Source organism: Elephas maximus, chromosome 18, assembly GCF_024166365.1.
Source record: "Elephas maximus indicus isolate mEleMax1 chromosome 18, mEleMax1 primary haplotype, whole genome shotgun sequence".
In the NCBI taxonomy this organism is placed as follows: Eukaryota; Metazoa; Chordata; class Mammalia; order Proboscidea; family Elephantidae; genus Elephas; species Elephas maximus.
The window spans coordinates 24,650,444-24,670,310 of record NC_064836.1 but is presented as its reverse complement, the minus strand read 5'-3'; the positions used below and the strand labels follow the sequence as shown (position 1 = coordinate 24,670,310).

Sequence of the window (19,867 nt, the reverse complement as noted above, 5' to 3'; positions counted from 1 at the left end):
TTTTCTCCTGTGTTGTGATTAGGAATACCTGTCAGCCAGGGTTATTTCCTTACTGCCTGCACAGCGGGCACTGTGAGAACAAAATTTGGTTGCCAAGACAAAGGTGCCGGGGGAGGAGCCATCACTGAAGAAGCTATCTGGAACTGTTTGACTTTTGAAATAATTTTAATGTTTAATTATTGAATTACATTCGTTGTCAGAAATACAAACTTAAACAAGAATGTAAAATATAATAATCTGAGAAGCAACAGGAACCTACTTTTGCTCATGGAATTAGAGGCTGCTGGCATTCCTTTGATGCAGTGGGGCTTATCCGGAAAGAAGATCATGAGTAAGGCTGGTCATGCTGGAGCTCCCAGAGTTTTCAGTAGTGGACCGGAATTTAGGGACACCAGGACTGCTTCCTAAACAATGATGCATGCTGTTGTAGGTTAAAACATCACAAAGTTCAGTAAAAGCAAAAAGAAAGTTTTATTCGGCATACATTGAAATCAGCAAAAGTTGAGAAGCGGCCAAGCACGCTGCCAGAGCCATGTCTGCCCGAGTACAAGGAAATATTACAGAATAAAGCAAGAATGGGTAAATGGACAAGCACGCTGCCACAGCCATGCCTCAATCCAAAGACTATTACAAAGTCAGCTGTATATATTAACACTACAAAATGGGCAAAACCACTGAAAGCTTCACCTGTTCACAGATTGGCTAGAAACTGTGATCCTACATCGTGAATTGTCTCTCTCAACAATCATCACTACAGGTTTCAGTAACGAGGTAGGCGGGTCTTCATTGGTCCAACAAATTTCTATTCATTAAACGTTAACAGAAAAAGATAAGAGTGGAAAGTCTTTTCTGTTCCCACTTATGTGAAAGGTTCCCTGAAAGAGATTTTCCAAGACTATTTTTTTATCTTAGCTGTTGTCTTTATGTGCCTTCTCTGAGGAAGGAACTCAGGACCTTCAGATTATGCCTCAAGGCCCCGTTGTAAGTCCCTGGGAGCCCTTGTGAGCCCAGCAACAGCTGGGTCACATTTTCTATGCTCAAAGACAGGGAATAACGACTCCAATAGTATTTCCTACATCAATACACACAGAGTGCGCACACACACTCAAAACACGGTGGAAATTCTGAAACAATCCTCATTACAAACACTGAGTTTCATCGTCACCATATGTATACCCCAGCCTTCATTAGACAAAGTTTGCCAAATTTTGTTCATGAAGTACTGGTGCCCTTGTAATAATTCAAGAACCTACCACCTTGAGCTAAGGATTGGGCTGAGTTTAGGGGCACAAAACTAGATATGTTGGTAAGAAAATTAAAGTCTAGAGAAGAGCTTTTGTGCTGTGGGTATGAGAAAGAACCTACCCATGGCCCCAAGAGAGTTACACGATTTGTGTTGCCAATTGTAATTTGAAGGAAACATGCAGCTTTTTGCCTGTCAGGTCCCCTTCATGGTATGTCTCCTCGTCCCAACCTGCCCTCCGCCCCTCCCCCACTGTAGAATGTCTTGAGTCCTACGTTCTACTCCTGTTTAGATTCAAACTTCTCCCTCCTTTCCTTGGATCTCTGAGCATCTGTTGGAGCCAGGTCACGCTCTGAGTCCAGGACGGGACTGAGGGCTGAAGGCTGCCACACAGTTGTGGTCAGTGTCCAGGCCTGTGGAGAGGACTTCAGCAGGAGGTAAGATGGTGCGGAGGGGGTGTGTTATCAGGTCCCTGCCACCCCTTCAACCTTTGGAAATTCAAATTTGACGCTTCCCTTGGGGAGAAGCTCTCTGAACAGGAGTAAGGACTGGACCCCTGACACTGCCAAGGACATCCCACCTGGGGAGGATCAAGAGGCAGATTGGAAAAATGAGACAGGAGGATGGGGAAAAAAGGAAAGGGGTTTTCTAATGTGTGTCACGAAAAGAAACGCTAGGTAGGAAACGGGGAAACCACTCTTTTGAAGACTCACTCCTTCAAGAAAGTCTGGAGGATGTCTTTCACTTAGAAGGCCCCTTCCCTGCTATTGAGGCCTGCTGCGGGCATTTCAGACAGAGTGGATATCAACCCCGTTCCGTGTGTTGAAAACACCATATGAGGATGGCAGGGTGTCTGCCAGGGATTCCTGAAACAGGCTCTGAGAGTCAGCGACAGCTTGGCCCTCTTACTTCTTGGTACACAGAGGCCCAGGAGCCTGGTTGAACTGCTCCCAAGTTCTCTACTGGGAAACTTCTCAACTGGAGAAAATTCACTCCAGAGGCTTTTGCAATATTCACCATTTCCCCATTCCATACTGCCACTCATCACTTGAGATTCATGGCACTGATTCCCAGTGACCAGGCAGGGAATTCACATGACCCAACATCTGATTGCCTCTCATCCTTCTCCATTCGCCCTTTTCCTTTGTCTCAATAGCAACTCCAGTGCTGGAACCGAATATGACCACGAATCCTGGTGCCTCCATGTCTCCTTCCACTGCACTGCCCTTTCCCCAACCCAGTCTCGGACCCCCACACCGAACACCCTGGGAACCACACCCACTACCCTGCACGACTTCATCATGCCCTCCTGCAACCCCTCTGGGGCTCTCTGCTTTCCCTGGGACACTGCTGGTGCCAGGTGTTGGGGACTCTGGCCCCAGTGGGGCCCAGCCTGGCAAGGTCATTCTCCAACTCAGGATAGAAGGGAGATCAGAAAAGCTCCCTGGAACTCAGACCTTTGTCATGGCTCAGACCCCACTCAATTGGAGTACCCCGGGGGCTCCCGGTGGGGCAGTTGAGCATGCTCCACCTCCAACTGGGGAAGCATCTGCTGTGGAGCAGATGATTCCTGTCACTTCTGTTGTGGGTACTCTGGCTTACAGGGGAGGTTGGTCCTCAGCTCCTTCTCTTCAAGCTCCACCACCAGCTGCCCAGCTGGCCTCCTTTTTCCCCCAAGTGAAGGCTTGGTCAGATCAACATGGTTCTTCTGGGGAGGAGAGCCTGGCCACCACCCAATCCAGGCCTTCGCTGCATGACTCCTCCTGTAACCCTAAGAGTGTTTACCAGAACTACCGATGTTGGCAATGCTTCAAGTCCCTGGCCCGGAGGCACCATCCCCAAAGTCCTGATACAGAAGCTCTTTCCTGCTTTCTCATGTGAGTGCCCTAGTCAGGGGGGACCCCTGAGATTATCCTGCAGCTTTCAAATAAAGGGAAGCCATGGTGGCGTAGTGGTTAAGTGCTACAACTGCTAACCCAAGGGCTGGCAGTTCGAATCCACCAGGCGCTCCTTGGAAACTCTATGAGGCAGTTCTACCCTGCCCTACAGGGTCACTATGAGTCGGAATCGACTTGACGGCAACGGGTTTGCTTTGGTTTGATTCAAATAAAGAGAGCTGGGAGAGACACGATGGGAGTTAGGCTCTTTAGGAACATTTGAAAGAAAATCACGAGGGTGATGGGATATGTTATAAGACACATTCCCAATAATATTAACCAATCTTCCCCATGTACAACAATTTCACGTGCCTTATCCCAATTGATGCTGGCCACCCTGTACGTGAAGCCAATCTGTATGCTGGAATCATTACCCTAATAATTATTTATAGGAGACTAAACACTTTGATAAAGTACAGAGCCATGATGTGAATTTTGGTCTCAGACTACCAATACCACATTCCTCTGCTGGTCTTTACTTTCCAGCATAGGAGTTGACCATATGTAGGCCAGTGCCATTTCAAATCCAGGTGAGGAGGGAGACGGGCAGGGCCTACAACAATCATTTGAAATACACTCCCACCCTCATTCCTCTGGAGAATTCCAGTTAGAACAGGGAGGTGGTAGAGTATACATAGAGTGCTGACGGGCTTGGGCTCTGCCCTAGCTGGACTTGTAATACTGACCAGGTCATTATACATCTCCACCCTCCAGTATCTCATCAAATAAGGAAACAATTACAATTAATTCAGAGGACAGCTAAGAAGATGACATGAGCTAATATAAGGAGTGCTCAGAGAGTGCCTGACACTTGCGCTGCCTCATTACATGATGTCCATTCTTGTCACTGGCATGAAGGAAAGGCAACGTAGTCCAAGAAAAGTACCCACGAAAGCAAAAATGTCCTAGTTTCAGTGTGTATGATTGGAAATTAGCCATGAAGTCCACGGTCATGGGCTTCTGTGAATGGAAGGCAGACTGATTAGTCATGTGGGAAGATTTGTCTTTTCACAGCAGACCCTACATCTATCAACCCTGGGCTCCCCACAGTTATTTTGGGTCAACCAATAACAAACTCTTATCACAATCCAAAGGATGATTTTCCACACACAACTTGCCCCCAAATGGCTGAAAGATCGATGGCATCTACCCCCCGCCCCCAACCTCACGGGAATAAAGACAAAGTCCAACAAAGCCAACTTTCAAGCAGTCTTAGGGATTCCCTGCATTCCAAAACAGCTGTGTTCCGTTTGATCATAGTCTCAAATGCAGTTGGGCAGTATGACTTATGATTTTCCAAACTCCAGATAGCAGAAGTCTCTCTCAGTCACCACGGGCTGCCCTCACCTTTGTTTCTGGGCAGAACTCCTGCTCTTCACACCCTGAGGTTCTAGGGCTGTGTTCACCAAAGAGCAGAACCTCTACTCAAAAGTCATCTGGGAGCTGGCGAAAATGTTCATTCATGGGACCCTTGGACTTGATCTTAGAGTAGATTTTAAGGTGCTCTGCCAGGTCGTTCTGCCCACAGTCCTACGGACTCATAGCACATTCTTTTCTTTGGGCTGTTCCTCCTGGGAGTGTGTATCTTAGTGTAGTTGCCCTGCCACTGGTATCCTGGAGGCAAAAAAACACTTGAAATCTCAAACACTGGAAGAGGGATTTGACACAGAGAAATAGCAAGACAGATGTGATGATGGGCAGGGGATATGTGTAGGGGTGGGGTCAAGATGGGGATAGAATACGTACTTGTAGGAAGTTACAAACAAGCATGTGGTTTTAGCCCAGTCCTTCGATCCCTGGCCCGACTGAAGCCCACCATGACCCTGGAGGAGGGACTGTGGCGGTCTGTGCAGGAATGGGAGCACAAAAGCAACTTTGACCGGATGATCTTCTACGAGATGGCAGAAAAGTGAGTTCATGGCATCCCAGCTCTATGGGCACCGAGTGATGGGGTCTGAATGAGGAGGGTGGGTTGAGAGTGGCTGCTGCCTGCCTGTGTTGGTACAAGTCGGAGGGGATGTTGTGAGGAGGAGGAGGTGTGCGCTTGGACAGGGCTCCTAGTTCCCCGATGATCCCTCTGTACCCTCAGTGTCTACCATCACATTCACTGCTTGGAATTCTGTCCTACCTCCTTCAAGAAATGCACCCCTTCTACATATTATTTGTGGATGCCTCGATATTGAGAGCGTTAAGATGGAATGGGGATAAACACTGTGGCTACCAATGGGGATAAATTCCAAGCCGTAGACACTCTGCAGTGAGGGGATACGCTGTACCACACAGGTTCCTCCTTGCCTCAGTGTCCGTATACCTGACAGGAAATTTGGGACCAACCTTCCACATGACAACTGGCACAAAACTGTTCTGTAGCCATCCAAGAATGGCCCAGGCTGGAAAGCTTTGTTCAGGGGACGGCAATATCTCAAGTCAACCTGTGGACGTGTCTATCACCCTTATTGCCTTTCCCTCCTTGGTTTTAAAAAAATCATCATAGGATCTGAAGCTTTCCTGAAACCTTAGATTCCACCTTCTTCCCAATATATCTCGGATCACTTGTCTCCTTGGTTAATAGCTCATGGGCTCAAAGCCTGACACCAGGACGGGGAATCTAGGATCTAGTCCATGGTGTTATCTGCAATCAACTTCATCCCATACCAGGCTCAAGCTGTCAGCTCTAATGTGTGTATGTTAGGAAAGGGCAGGAGAGTCTTGAAGCAGGATGTACCTAAGTGGGGTCCTGCCGTGTGTCACATAGTTCTGATTGAAATCAACCAGCCACTGTCGGAGTTGCGGTGTGCCATCAGGTGCTAAGGGTGTGGAAAGGAAGTGAGCACCATGGCTCTGTCAGGAGGAGCTTCCAAGAAGGCATGGCTCACTTCTTTCACACCCTTCCTAAGTTATGATGAGTTATGCTACAGGTGAAGGGATGATGTGAACACGTAAGGAGCCCCCAAACTGTGTGTGTGTGCCACAGAGAGAAACTCCCTCCTGGGAAATGGACTTACTCAGCACCTTGCCGGGTCACTGAAGGCACTCTCTGCTGCCCTACAATCGACTGTTGCCCGGTGCTGGGGCTCCTGGTGTGCCTTGCCTTCTTCTCAGCAGGGCCCGTGCCTCCTCCACCCTTGTCAGGTTCATGGAGTTTGAAGCAGAGGAGGAGTTACAGATTCAGAAGTTGCAGCAGAGGAATGTGTCCGTGTGCCTGCCTCCTCCAGTTTCAAGGCATCTTGATCCTCAGAAGCCTTCATCCACTGTGGCTGGCCAGCACCCAGGTATGGCTAACCAATTTCAACAGGAGCTAAGGTCCAGGGGATCAAAGGAGGAATGTAGAGCCTAGCCATGTTTGGAGAAGGCATTGTCTTCACATGGGGTACTTCCCTTTCAAGGGGGGGCAACGGCTATTTCTATCAGTAGAGCCTGACGGAAGCCTGGGCTCTCAGCTACACTTCGTTACACACTAGTAATGAGGCGGTCAAGTTTTATAACTACTGTCTCACACAGATTATCAAAGATCACACAGATTATCAAAGATGAGATCCAATATCTAATCAGCCTAAAACGTGGGTCTCAATGAAAGGACTTCTTGAAAAAGCAATAGTTCCAAGTTTCCTCACAGGATGATTCTCTTGGACATTCTACCTATTACATCTCCTCTCACGGTTCTTGTGGCTTCGGGTGTGCCCATCTCACCAGGAACCATTTTAGGCTCTCCAAAAAATCTGCCCTTCCAACGTATGTTTGAGTGGTGTCTTAGTTATCTAGTGTTGGTAGAACAGATATACCACAAGTGAATGGCTTGTGGTATTTCATTCTCTCACAGTCTAAGTGGCTAAATTCATTCTCTCACAGTCTAAGAGGCTAAAACTCCAAAATCTGGGTACGAAACTCCCAGGGAAGGCTTTTTCTCTTTTGGTTCCAGTGGAAGGCATTGTCATCAATCTTCCCCTGATCTAGGAGCTTCTTAGCACAGGAACCGGGAGTCCAAAGGACGGGCTCTACTCTGGGAATTTCTTTCTGGGCCACATAAAGTTTCTCTCCTCTCTACTGGCTTCTTTCTTTTATATTACAAAAGAGATTGAATCAAGATATAGCCTAATCCTGCAGATTGAGTCTTGCCTCATTTACACAACTGCATCTAAACCTGCCTCATTAACATTGTAGAGGCTAGGATTTACAACACATAGGAAAATCACATCCGATCAAAACAGGGTGGATAACCACACAATACTGGGAATCACGGCCTAGCCAAGTTGACACACATTTTGTGGGGACACAACTCAATCCGTAACAGGTCAAATGGCCTGGAATGTTCTGCCAAATTTACCTCCTTCTTTCTAACCTCTCCTTTAGTGTTCGTCCCAAGGAAGGGAGATCCCAAGGTGCAGCCCCTCAACCAGCAGCAACATAGACCCCAGTGCCCTTGGGAGGCCAAGCAACCCAATGAGATCCCTCCTAAAGCTGTGAAAGAGTATGTCGAAATCATGGAAGGTCTGCTTGGACCTGCCCATTCGGCCACTGTGGAGCCAGATGCAAAACATGAAGAAGAGGAATATGAGCAACAACAGGAAGACACTGGGATGTACCCAGACCCAGGACTCCTGAGCTACATTGACAAGCTGTGTTCACAGGAAGAATTTATTACCAAGGTGAGCTGGGACTCGAGGTTTGGTATCCGTGGGTTCTGTAAGTTTGGCATTGCATCCACCAAACATCTGGAGTTTGGCCCCGGACATTGTAATTAAGCTTCATTCCTTACCCTGTGATCTTTTTTACCCTGTGCCTTTTTTCTCGTGTGTGTGTATGTGTCTGTGCGTGTGCGTGTGTTTGCCTATGTGTAGGTTGAGGTGGTGATGTTTTAATACACCATCGGATGCACATTCAAGGAGAGGATGATTGTCTTTGAGAGCCTCTGAATCACTGGTTACTCCTTGTCAAGGATGTTCACATGCCTCCTCCTTCTGTTATCAGGCAGAAGCAGTTATTCACCCTCAATTCCTGGAAATGTTATTATCACCAGAATCACAGATAGATCTCATGTCCTTAACACAGAAGCTGGAGGAAGAAGAAGGGCTCACTCTCACCCAGGTAAACCAGAGGAGGAAGGGAAAATAATACCACGAAACCCACAAGATTTCACCTAACCTAACAGTGCCTCGGCTGCACAGCTTCTGGGGAAGGTCAGCTCCACGTGTGGAAGCAGGTGCAGAACCAGGAGGTAGGAGACAATGGAGTGGCTGAGAGGAGGAGCGGTAAGGAATTGTGGCTGGGAAAACCACACAGGAGGATGGACAAGTAGAGCTGCAGTACTGTTATTGAACCACACTCATTTCACTGACTTCCCTGATTCCTGTCCCAATATCATGCTCTCCACCACCAGCTCATCCATGTGTTCTCACAACCTGTACAGAATCAGTAATTACACATTTTCCTTCCTTTCAGCTGGTAGAGAAGCGACTACTGGAATTGAAAGGAGAAGTGGGTGTGGAGGCACCCCCAATTTATGGTATGCCACCCATGGAGTCACTCTGTACAGAGTATGACACCAGTCAAGACTCAGGGAGCACAGATAACCATGGTCTTCAGCTAGGGATCAGCAAGAAAACGGGCACAAGAAGGCTGAATGCAGATGACCTGCCGAAAGACTGTAGAAGAGACAGTAACCTGTCTAAGCCAAAAGAACTTGCTCACTTTATGTGGAGTCCAAAGTCAAAGAAACCTAAGTCTGAACAATTAACTTCTCCTCATCAGCGTTCCAGTAACACCTCCCCGAAATTGGGAACTAGAGAATCCTTAATGTTCTTAGAAACCTCTCCTATTAGTGAATCACCTGGGAAAGGAGAAGGGTCCAGGGAAGAAACAGAGAAGGAAGAGGAGGATCTCCCCAGCCTTGACTTTCTCTTGGCACCTCAACAAAGCTTACTGCCCTGGGGTCTTTCCAAGAGTCCTCTGCCTGCCTCCGGCATTCTGCACCATGGAGTTCGGGGCACCTGGCAAGCGTCCCAGCCCCTAGCTCCTGAGACAGTGAGTCTTAGCCAACCTGGACATACAGCTACCAAGTCTAAGATCCCAGCTCAAGTTAGAGCCCCATCACTTGCTGCCAAGAGGCCCTACTCAGGGGCTGACCTTGGGGTCTCTGGGAGGCAACCCTTGGTCAGCAGTGAGGTCCAACCCTCAATGCCTCTGAAAAGAAAGTGTGACACCTCAACTTGCGAGAAAAGTAAGGTGGCATTTCAGCCAATAGCAAGCTCTCCTCTTCCATGTGTCAAACCCTCAAATTGGAGACCCCTCCACAGATTTGGACTATCAACCCCCTTCTCCTCATCACGCTAAAGACCCTCCCCTATCCCAGTGCTATTTCTTGGCTGTAGTACAGATACGAGGAGGACAGAGAGGGAGGCCAAACACTGGGCAGGGTGCACATGTACTTCCAGGGTGGGAAATGAAGAACGGTAGCTTTACTTTACTTTACAGAATAGTCCTCTGTTAATTGGGATTAAAGATAGTTTTGTTGGAAGGGATTCTCATTGCTTCTCTCTTGTTCTCCTCTGCTGCTGGATGGATTGTGGTGCTGTGAAAAGTAAAAGATACAGGTGTCCCCTGTTTTCCTGATCCACACATGACTGACCAATTCTTTCTTCCAGCCTTAACTGGTGCCCTCAGAATGCTCTTGGGGACAGTCTGGCTTTGGCCTCTCACAGCTCACTGATAAATCGCCAGTGATCAATTTCAACATCCATTTCTCAGAAGCCCTGGCTTGGCTTGGGGAGCTTTCTGTGGGTATCCTATCAATCTCCCTCTCTCTTAATAATCTACTAATGGAATTTGGATTTCAACCTTTCTGCCTTATTGGTCATTAACTATTGTTTCTACAGTTGAGACTGGAGACTGTGCTTTTGTTTAAGGTGCTGTTTTTCTGTTTCCTAGAAAGATGCCAGACAACAGATCTTCAATGATCCTCAGCACACCCAGGGCTTTTCGTGTGTAGTTGATTTGGCCTGACAGGATTAAGACGTGGCTTCTCGGGGACATAGCTGTTTCTCTGCATTCACTCTAGAAAAAGGCATCATTAATTCTCAGGAGCACTATTAAATAAGCCATAGTAGTCTGCTATTTCTGAATCCTGATGATAGGAGGAGATGGAATGTGCAGAAAACATATTTATGAGAAGTCCTTTTAATCGTGTGTATAAGAGCTATGAAAGTAGTCAGGGAGAATTGTAGTCCCTTTACCTTATTTCTGTGCAGGAAAGAATCTGATCCAGCAGGAGTGGGGTGGTCCATCCTCCTGTGGTGAAGGCAACTGACCTCCAGTGCCTTCGGGCTCTTCCAAGGAGCATCCTAGAAGCACTCTTTTCTCTCCTTCCCAAACAATGACTGAAATTCTAGGATTAAATCGATCTAGATGTAGTCTTGTATTCAAAACAGGTCCTTAAAAACAAGAGGAAACCTACCTTACATGACAACAATAAAGCCCTGGAGAAGCAGAGATGTGATGAGGTTTATAGCAGGCCTGGGATGCCTGGGGTGTGCAGGGCTAGATGTGAGCACAGTAGGATGGGCTGAGAAGGGCTGAGGCATCAGTCATCCTGCTGCTCGGGCACTTGCACAGACCCCATGTTCCGAGCAGTGGGTCTTCCTGTAACATGGCATTTGCTGCCTGTGAGCTGCTTCAGGTGCTGGGAAGTTTCCAGTTGGGATCTGGATGGAGACCTTGGCAAGTAAGAGAGACTGTTGGGGAAAACGATCAAGATGAAGAGATGAGAATCAGGGGACTGGACATCTCTGCTCTTTCCTCAAAATTGTCAAGTTCTTCCCCTCCCATCTCTGCGTAACTCCTCAAATTCAGGTGTCCGTGGCCTGACATCTCCAGCCCTTTCCTCTCAGTAGCTCTGATTCCCAACTCGGAAACTTGTGGGAACTCACCAATATTCCCTCCCAGCCCAGTGCTTTCTTCTACAAGTTCTCAGGTTTGATTTTATTCCAAGTGTCTCTGAGTTTTCAGGAATGATGTGTCCCAGAAGGTTTCTGGCTATCATGGATTGAATTGTGTCCCCCCAAAAACGTGAGTATCAATTTGGCTGGGCCATGATGCCCAGTATTGTGTGGTTGTCCTCCATTTTGTGATTGTAATTTCATGTTAAAGAGCATTAGGGTGGGATTGTAAGGTCACATTACTTACACTTACTAAGGTCACATCCCTGATCCAATGTAAAGGGAATTTCCCTGGGGTGTGACCTGCACCACCTTTTATCTCACAGAGATAAAATGAAAGGGAAGCAAGCAGAGACCTAAAGACCTCATACCACCAAGCAAGCAGTGCTGGGAGCAGAGTGTATCCCTCAGACCCAGAGTCCTTGTGTGGAGAAGCTCCTAGTCCGGGGAAAATTGATGAGAAGGACTTCCCCTGGAGCTGATGCCCTGAATTTGGACTTTAACCTACTTTACTGTGAAGAAATAAACTTTTGTTTCTTAAAGCCATCCACTTGTGGTATTTCTGTTAAAGCAGCACTACATGACTAGGACACTGGCCAACACCATCCGGGCACATCATACAGTGTCCTCCGCAGCGTGAACCCCAATCCTGGTTTATCCCTGGTATTTAGGGGAGTGTACACAACAACTTTGAAAGACAAATGGTGAGTGAAGGACGGAGGCCTGGATCCTCCATTCACTAGTGTTTGACTTTAGAAAAGTCCCTTAACTCCTCCACATTTCAGGGTCTTCACTGGGAAAACAGCCACAACACTGTCCACCTCTGTTTGGGATATTAAAGCAGTCATGCTTGAAGGGAATTTGCTCCAGGACGTGCCGTGCACTGGTCCCTTATTCGACAAAGGGAATCATCTCATCCACACGTTGCAAGCTCAGGTGTTACCTCTCTTGTTTACCTCACCTGCCTGTTATCTGCCATTGGTACCTGTGTTTGGTTGCTCATTTCCCAGAAATAGGAAAAGCCTGGTTATGATGGATTGAATTGTGTCCGCCATATATAGATATGCTCACACAGAGGGAGAGGCGCTCGCACGGAGCGGGAGGCGCTCACACGGAGGGAGAGAGGCGCCGCACGGAGGGAGAGAGGCGCCGCACGGAGGCAGAGAGAGGCGCCGCACGGAGGGAGAGAGGCGCCGCACGGAGGGAGACGCGCTCACACTGATAAAGATGCACTTACACAGATACAGGTACCTATTTATACATACATTTATATATATTTGTGTATATATTTATATATATTTGTGTATATATATTTATATATACACATTTAGATACTCATTCATTTATACACTCATATATATACATATTTGTATGCGTGTACATGTATGTATTTGTGTGTGTGTGTATATATATATAGACATACACAATACACACACACACACACACACACACACACATATATATAAAGCCCCTGGGTGACACAACTAACTGAAAGGTTGGCAGTTTAAATCCACCCAGAGTTGTGTTGGAAAAAAGGCCTGGCAATCCACCTCCAAAAGGTCACAGCTACTGAAAACCCTTTGGAGTGCAGTCCTACTCTGAAAAGTCATGGGGTCCTCATGAGTGGAAATCTACACAATGGCAACTGGATTGATAATCTACAGATGGCATATATGTTGGGAGAATTAGTCTTGCAACATATACATGGCATACATAATAAACTCTACATTACTGTTACGTACCCAAACCCACTGCATTCGAGTCGATTCCAACTCATAGTGACCCTACAGGACAGAGTAGAACTGCCCCATGCGGTTTCCAAGACTGAAAATCTTCACTGAAGCAGACTGTCACATCTGTCTCCCACAGACAGCCTGGTAGGTTTGAGCCACTGACCTTTCAGTTCGCAGCCAAGCACTTTAATCTCTAAGCCACCAGGGCTCCCTCCTCTCATGTACAGTGATTACATAAGCAAATTTTGAAACAAACTGCCTGGGTTTGCATCCTAGCTCAATTTTATCATCTGAGTGATCTGGGCAGGTTACTTTACCTCTCTGTGCCTCAGTTTCCTCATCTCTAAAATGGATCTTACCCATAAGCACACCAGACACTTAGAAAAAGGTCTCACACACAGAATGTACACAATAAATGTTAGCTTTCATTATTATAAAAGCAATATAAACAAATGGCTTAATTGAAGAAATTTCCATTGAGAAATAGTTGAGTTCCAAAATTCATGCGCAAAGTCACTTACATCAACTCCTAAAGTTGTACGTTCAGATTCAGGCGATTACTGAGGCATGTTATGATCTCCAATAGAGTTCTGGGGACTATGCAGGCAGCCTCTGCATGCCGTCCTCCTATACCATCCATTCCATCTCCCTCGGAGCCTAGGCGTCATTTTATCAATTAAAATACTTCCATGAATTACCTGTTTAGCGCTTAAAGATACACCAAAAGCAACCACTAGCACAAAAGTACAGTAAAATGTTCTTTTTTCAGAATAGCAAAACCTATTTCTAATACAATGGTGAGTTAAGGAGGACTGTGGGCCAAGGGGAGCCGTGGTGGCGCAGTGGTTAAGAGCTCAGCTGCTAACCAAAAGGTTGGCAGTTCAAATCCACTAACTACTCCTTGGAAACCCTATGGGGTAGTTCTACTCTGCCCTAAAGGGTCGCTGTGAGTTGGAATCAACTCGGCAGCAAGGAGTTTGGTTTGGTGGGTCAAGATGGAAGGGGTGGATGAAGGAGGGAAAAAAAAAAAAAAAAAAAGAAAAATGGACAAGAGGAGAAATGGGAGAATTTAGAGAACTGTGAAAATTTCATTCCTGGATATTCTTTCTTTCTCCTTGCTATAATTCTAAGGACTTTTCTCATATACAGCATATGTAAGTAAATAACTGCAATATTTAAAAACACTTAGATTTTTGTAAAATTCATTCCCTGAAAACTCTTGGTGGCCCCATTAATTTCTCTCTTAAAAACATCTCAGAATTAAAAAGAAGCATACATAAAAAAATAGATAAATAAAAGCACTGCTGGCATTTGAGGCTGATTTTTTTTTCCCCTGTTATCAACAAACTGCACACTTGGGAGTTGCTTTTCCAGCATCAATGTTCATAGTCCATCCACTTTCTCTTACCGCCACCCCCACCACCTTTAATTTAGAAAAGGCAGTAAGTGCTCCAAACATCAAGTTTTCTCTCCAAAAGGCCAGTTGGCACTTGAGAGCACTCCACATTCTCAATTGTCAGCACTTCCACTCACCCTTGCAGATAAGGAGCATGACTCCACTGACTTACTCACTGTAAAAAAAATTCTGATTGTAAAAAGCTGTTTCTTAAAACCAGGCATATTTCTCTTACCTATCCACCCCACTCCGCACCCTTATTACTCCCCCCGCCCCCCACACACACGTATCCTTAAATATTCCATATCAGGGGGGTGGCCCAAGCAGGGTGTCCAGCTCCGCTCTTCTTTTACGCCACCTGCAGGCCTCCGGAGACACCTTACCTTTGACTGGCAATTCCGTGAGCCCTGTCTATTCGAGCTGGCACCTATTCAAAAAGGCAGGTGAGTCTACAAGTCAGGTTTCTAAAACGAGTTTAATAGGAGTCAGGCGGTATGCCCGCTCACCCTCAAGTTTCTTAAACAAAGGTAATAACGCCTTAAGATATTTACAATGTCTTGACTAAGGGTTAACTAAATCCCTTAGTGAGGATGGTGCACTCGGGAAAATGCTCCACCTTAATGCCCCTCCTTTTCAAATACAGAGGGGGAATCTCCAAAATTACAAATTTGAGTTTCTACACGCTAAAAAGCCTGTCAAAATGATGAATTTGAAATAAATGCATATTCCGTATTATGTTACCTACCTGATTGCATAAAATCAAGGCTAGAATCATACAGACTGGCACACAGTGTAATATGAATGCATATACTGAAATATAGTCATATATATTTATTTCTTAAACCACACCCTCCCTGGGTGGCTTCTCAGGCTTGCTGGGCCAAATGGTCAGCGTCAGGACATCCAGGCGCCCACTGGGTGAGGCGCCGGCTGTGACAGACATCCAAACAGACACCCAGCGTCGTGGTCACCCTGGGACAGGTGGGCGCTCCAGGTGCCCTCGGAGCCCCTCCCCAGGCCCGCCCAGCCCAGCCCTGTCCCCCCCGCTCCGCAGGCCGTGGCCCTGCCCCCCGCGACCCCAGCACCGCCCGCCGGACCCTGAAGTCGGCTGCGCGAGACCCGACCCCGGGGGTCGGGCCCCCGGGGTGGGCGCCGGCCCCAGACTCACCTAGGCCTGACAGCCGCTGGCGCAGGCACAGTCCCCGTCACAGGGCGCCAGCAAAGCCTGTTGCCCTGGTGAGGACAGACTGGCGCCTCGCCAGTCCCTGAGGTGGGTTCTGAGGCAGCCATTGGCAGTCACCGGCCACGTGACCTGTAGGGGCGTTACCCTCTGGGCCGCCCCGCCCCCGACTCCTGGGCGGGGCCTCCTCTCCTCTCCCTTTGGTCCTTTGGTCTGGACCATCCTCACCTGGTCACTTGGACGCCCCTCCCCTGGACAATAACCCAGCTGGAAAACTGTTGAGCTGGAAGCCATCTCAATGGATTTTCTTTATTTAAAAAACTGGCTACACGAGTATTCTTTTGATTATTTTTGCTCTTTTCATAATTGAAGACATGTTTTAAACTACCCATAACAGAAGAATTTACAAAATAAAACCACACTAAATTCCCAGCACCTGAGGTAAATAAATAAGGCTCATACTCTAATCTGCTTCCAATGCAAATACATAGCCCACTAATGGGGGCTAGTCATACGCATTGTTTTATAATCTACTTTTTTCCCTATAAAAGGATTATCTTTGCCTGTCTTTTTTTAATAACGAGAGCTTTGTTTTTTTTCTTTTTCATTTTATTGTGTTTCAGGTGAAAGTTTACAGTGCAAATCAATTTCCTATTCAAAAATTTATACACAAATTGTTTTGTGACATTAGTTGCAACCCCCGCGTTGTGTCAGCAGTCTCCCCCTTTCCTTTCGCACGCCGGTTCCCCGCGTCTATTCATCCACATGATTCTTTGCATAAAGGCTCTCTCCCCGTTGGATTTTAAGTTCACTGATAGCAGGGACCTGCGTCTCCTCGCCATTTTATCCTCAACAGAAAGGATGGTGCCTGGAATATGGTAGCTACTTAATAAATACCTGTTTAGTTAGTGAATCTTTTCCTATAATCATAGTTCACACAGTACATTTGTGTTGAGTTAATGTGACGATTTTTCAGCTTCAAAAGTATTTTAAAAGTACAGCAGTATGAGATGCATGTCTAATTAGTCAAAGGTAAACTAAATGTTTTCATTTCAATTTTTTCTCACTGCCTTTTTTTAAAGAAATTAACAACAACAAAAAACCTTTGCCATGGGGACCATTCTGACTCATAGCGACCCTATAATTTCTCTCCAAGTCTATCTTTTCAAACACCTCTAACGCATCAGTGTGGGTCAATTATTTCTTATTCCTCTTCCCATCACTGTAGCCTTTTCCCCCTAAATCTACACAACTAACTCAATCTGGGAAGGGGTGGTATTTAAGCGTGCATTTCTTTAAGAAAAGAATCCTTAAGAATCGTTTCATAACATACTTATAAATTCACAATATACTTATAAATTCTTATGAATGTATTATTAAACTTGAAGCTGAGCAAACAGAGTTTCTTAAAAGGAAGTTTAACTATAATTCTTCACTAGGAAGGGAAAGAGAAAGGAAGAAAGCAGGCATTTCTGACAAAACAAGAAAATGTGTGCTCTGCTGCTGTTGCTACTTTCTTTTCATCCAATGATATTTCTGCCTTCAATTTTCTATGACCCACATCAAGTCAAACGAGCACAAAATATCCATCCCTATCCATCTGCCATTCTGCTTAAGCAGTTATAATGGGGTGAAACCTGAAAGCCTGGATTGCACGGATATTTCATTAAAAGCAATGAAAATTGACACAACAGCACAAGTAATTCAAAACTTAATAAGATTCCTATTTACTCTACCTGCCTGCTTTACAATTAGCTTAATTTTCATATCTCAATGTCAAGCAAGCAAGCAAGACAAAAAAAAATACTACCGTAAAAAAATTAATAGTGGATTGACTGCTATTAGTTTTCTTCTTTCTCTCTTTTTTTTTTTTCCCCTCCTCTCTCTCTCTTCCAGAATGTTCTGAAATCAGATAGTGGTGATGGTTCCACAACACAGTGAATAGACTAAAAGCAACAGAATTGGACACTCCAACATAGTGAATTTTATGTTATGTGAATTATATCTCAACTTAAAAATAAAGGATTAACAGCGGTCTTTAGCAGCAATAAGACATTCATCCTTAATCAGAAGCAAAGAGCCCTTTAAGTGGTAGTAAGGACAAAGAGCACTAAAAATTGTAAGATAGCATCTGGAGTTCTTTTTTCTCTTGGTCTTCCCCTTTCCCCAAACCACCACTATTCTTTTTGCCCTGTCTTCTTCTACTTTCACCCAACATTGCTAAATAAGAAAGACATTTTTAAATATATCATTACAAAGCACCCTAAGTCAGCCCAGAGTTTTTCTCCTTCATCAATCTGATTTGTCCCAAGCTTGGACTTACTGGAAGCCTCTCATGGGTGTGAGAACTGCTGGCCTTGAAGCTTTCTTCTCTCAGATCCTCCTGCACCAAGCCAAGAGGCTTTTGTTTCAAAATCAAAATACAGCTGAATTAGCTTCTCTGAACGGAACTGATGACACAGCTCCGATCACACTAATTTTTAAGGAAAGTGTTAAAAGCTGAATGCGGCTTTGAACAACAAAAGCAGGTCGATTCTCACAGGTTCTGCAGTAATCTAGCCCCTACCTCTTTCTCTAGCCTCATCCGGAACAACAGCCTCACCTTGCACCCTTGGCTCCAGCGACTCTATCTGATACCCTGTTTCCCGTTTTCCCTGCCACTCACAGGGCCTTTGCACGTGGTATTTCCTCTGCCCAGGGCACTCTCTCCTCTCCTCTTTGCCTAGTTCGTTCCCATTCATCTTTCAGACCTTCCTGAACCAAGCCAAAATATTGGATGGAGTCTTCCGAAAACTGGCCTTGCCGTCTGGAGACACATTTGTTAGACGTTGAGAAATGAGGGATGGTAGAGAATTAAATCTCTGCAGAATAGGTTCCAGGGCACCCTAGAGGCGACTTCATTTCAAAAATTTTTTGACGGAGATCTTGGGAAAGGTAGTGGAGGGACTGAAGGGCTAACCACAGGCTCCCTCCTCTGGCTGCACCTGACGCTAAAGGGCGGGTTCAGCCGCAATAGGTGGCTTGAAGGGTCCGGACCGAGTAGCCCTTTGCCTCATTCCCTCCCAGGCAGGCTCTCTGCTTGCCCATTCCGTCTGAAGGAGCAGCCTCAGGGACCTTTGCCTTCCCCACAGGGACCCCAGGCGCCATCCCACGCCAAGGCACCTCCTGGCCACTCACCATCCTCCTGCACTGAGGGCCCAGCAGACCCATCTGGAGCAGCGCCGCTGCCCAGAGTCCCGGTAGGCGGCTGTGCGGTGGGCCACAGGGGCCGGCTTCCTTGGCAGCCTTGGTCCCGCGTTCCCGGGCTGCCGCGCTCCGGTGCGGAATCTGGCTGCACCAGAATCGCCCAGCGTGCGCCACTGGCCGCTGCGCTCTGCTACCGAATCGCAGGCTTTGCGCCTAGCCGGCAGGGAGGAAGCAGCTTGGAGACCCGGAAGGCTTGAGACGCTGGGGCCCCCAGGGGCTGACGGGCCCCCGGTGGGTGGGGCGTGGTGGTCCTTCTTGGCGCTAGGGAGGCAGCTGCAAGCTGGGCTCCGCCTTCCCCCTGGGCACCTGGAGGCCTCTGTGGCAAAAGGAGCTGCGCGCTGCGTGGGCGCCGCTGGGGCAGAGGGTGAGGGCTGGGGAGGCGGGGAGAAGAAGCTGCTGGGAACCCCCGCCAGTTTGGGTGACCCTTGGTGAGGGGGTGGTGCCGTCTGAGAGGCTGAGCCCCCTCTGAAAGGGCAGCTAAAGGGGTACCTAACTCTGCCCTCTACTTCTTGACATTCCACTGGTGTTCTCCTATAAAAGAGGAAAAATTTTCTGAAAAACAGAATCCTACTTGCCAACCACACTCTAAGGAGTCAAAGGCACAAAATAGCAAGATTCCACTTCCCTGGAAGCATAGCTTGAAAGTCTCCCAGAAAGGAGTATGTCCAGGGCCGCTTCCATTACTATTCCTGGCACCCCTAGCATTCCTCAAAGAGCTCTGGTGGGATTGTCACCATTATCAGCCACCTCCCAAACCTGGGCTCCATGGCCTGAAGAAGGCCTGAGATTGGGATTCTTTTCATCTGGCCTTAGGAATCAGCACTAAATAAGGGTCCTAACAGAAATCAGCTGCAGCTCTCCTGCCCTGGCCAACTCACCCCTTAGCCTGTATCTCCAGCATCAGCATCCATCAGTGGAGGATTTGTGCTCTTCAGAGGTGGAGTAATAATGATCGGTATTGCTATAGCTGGGGCATGGGTGGCACTTTGCAGCTTACGAATCCCTTCCATATTCCTGGACTGCCCGACAAATATCTACTGAGTGCCTGCAGCATGTCCTCCCCTGTGCTGGACTCTGAATGAGGCTTAAAATGTCCTAAAATGTTCACACTCAAGTGTGGAAGACAGATACTTAAGCAAGTTTGAACAGGTGATTGGTGCTCAATAGAACAGACGACTCTTGCCATCTAATGAACTCAGAA

The 19,867-nt window shown here is 46.9% G+C and overlaps 2 protein-coding genes, 1 long non-coding RNA gene and 1 pseudogene across 5 annotated transcripts in view; 1 reads left to right on the top strand and 3 right to left on the bottom strand.

The window, feature by feature from the left end:
• LOC126061699 (CCR4-NOT transcription complex subunit 11-like) overlaps window positions 1-1,369 on the bottom strand; it is a 232,206-nt pseudogene extending 230,837 nt beyond the window's left edge.
• Window positions 1-19,867, bottom strand: part of LOC126061817 (NUT family member 2G-like) — a 432,103-nt gene that overhangs the window by 171,150 nt on the left and 241,086 nt on the right. The window lies entirely within an intron of this gene.
• The window catches only part of LOC126061823 (NUT family member 2D-like), a 220,819-nt gene continuing 205,838 nt past the window's right edge, over window positions 4,887-19,867 (top strand). Inside the window, exons 1-4 of one of the 2 annotated variants that reach the window (XM_049858638.1) lie at window positions 4,887-5,089; window positions 6,313-6,452; window positions 7,531-7,826; window positions 11,438-11,496. In XM_049858638.1, the coding sequence (XP_049714595.1) occupies window positions 4,887-5,089; window positions 6,313-6,452; window positions 7,531-7,826; window positions 11,438-11,443 (645 nt within the window). In that variant the 3' untranslated portion in view covers window positions 11,444-11,496. Of the gene's footprint in view, window positions 5,090-6,312; window positions 6,453-7,530; window positions 7,827-11,437; window positions 11,497-19,867 lie in introns of those variants that run through there. The other variant, XM_049858639.1, reaches the window with a different exon arrangement.
• LOC126061825 (uncharacterized) lies at window positions 10,074-15,474 on the bottom strand. The gene is made up of 5 exons (XR_007513888.1): window positions 15,409-15,474; window positions 14,624-14,667; window positions 14,378-14,415; window positions 13,366-13,501; window positions 10,074-10,907 (listed from the first exon to the last, which is right to left on the bottom strand). It is a non-coding gene; the product is annotated as an uncharacterized LOC126061825 (long non-coding RNA).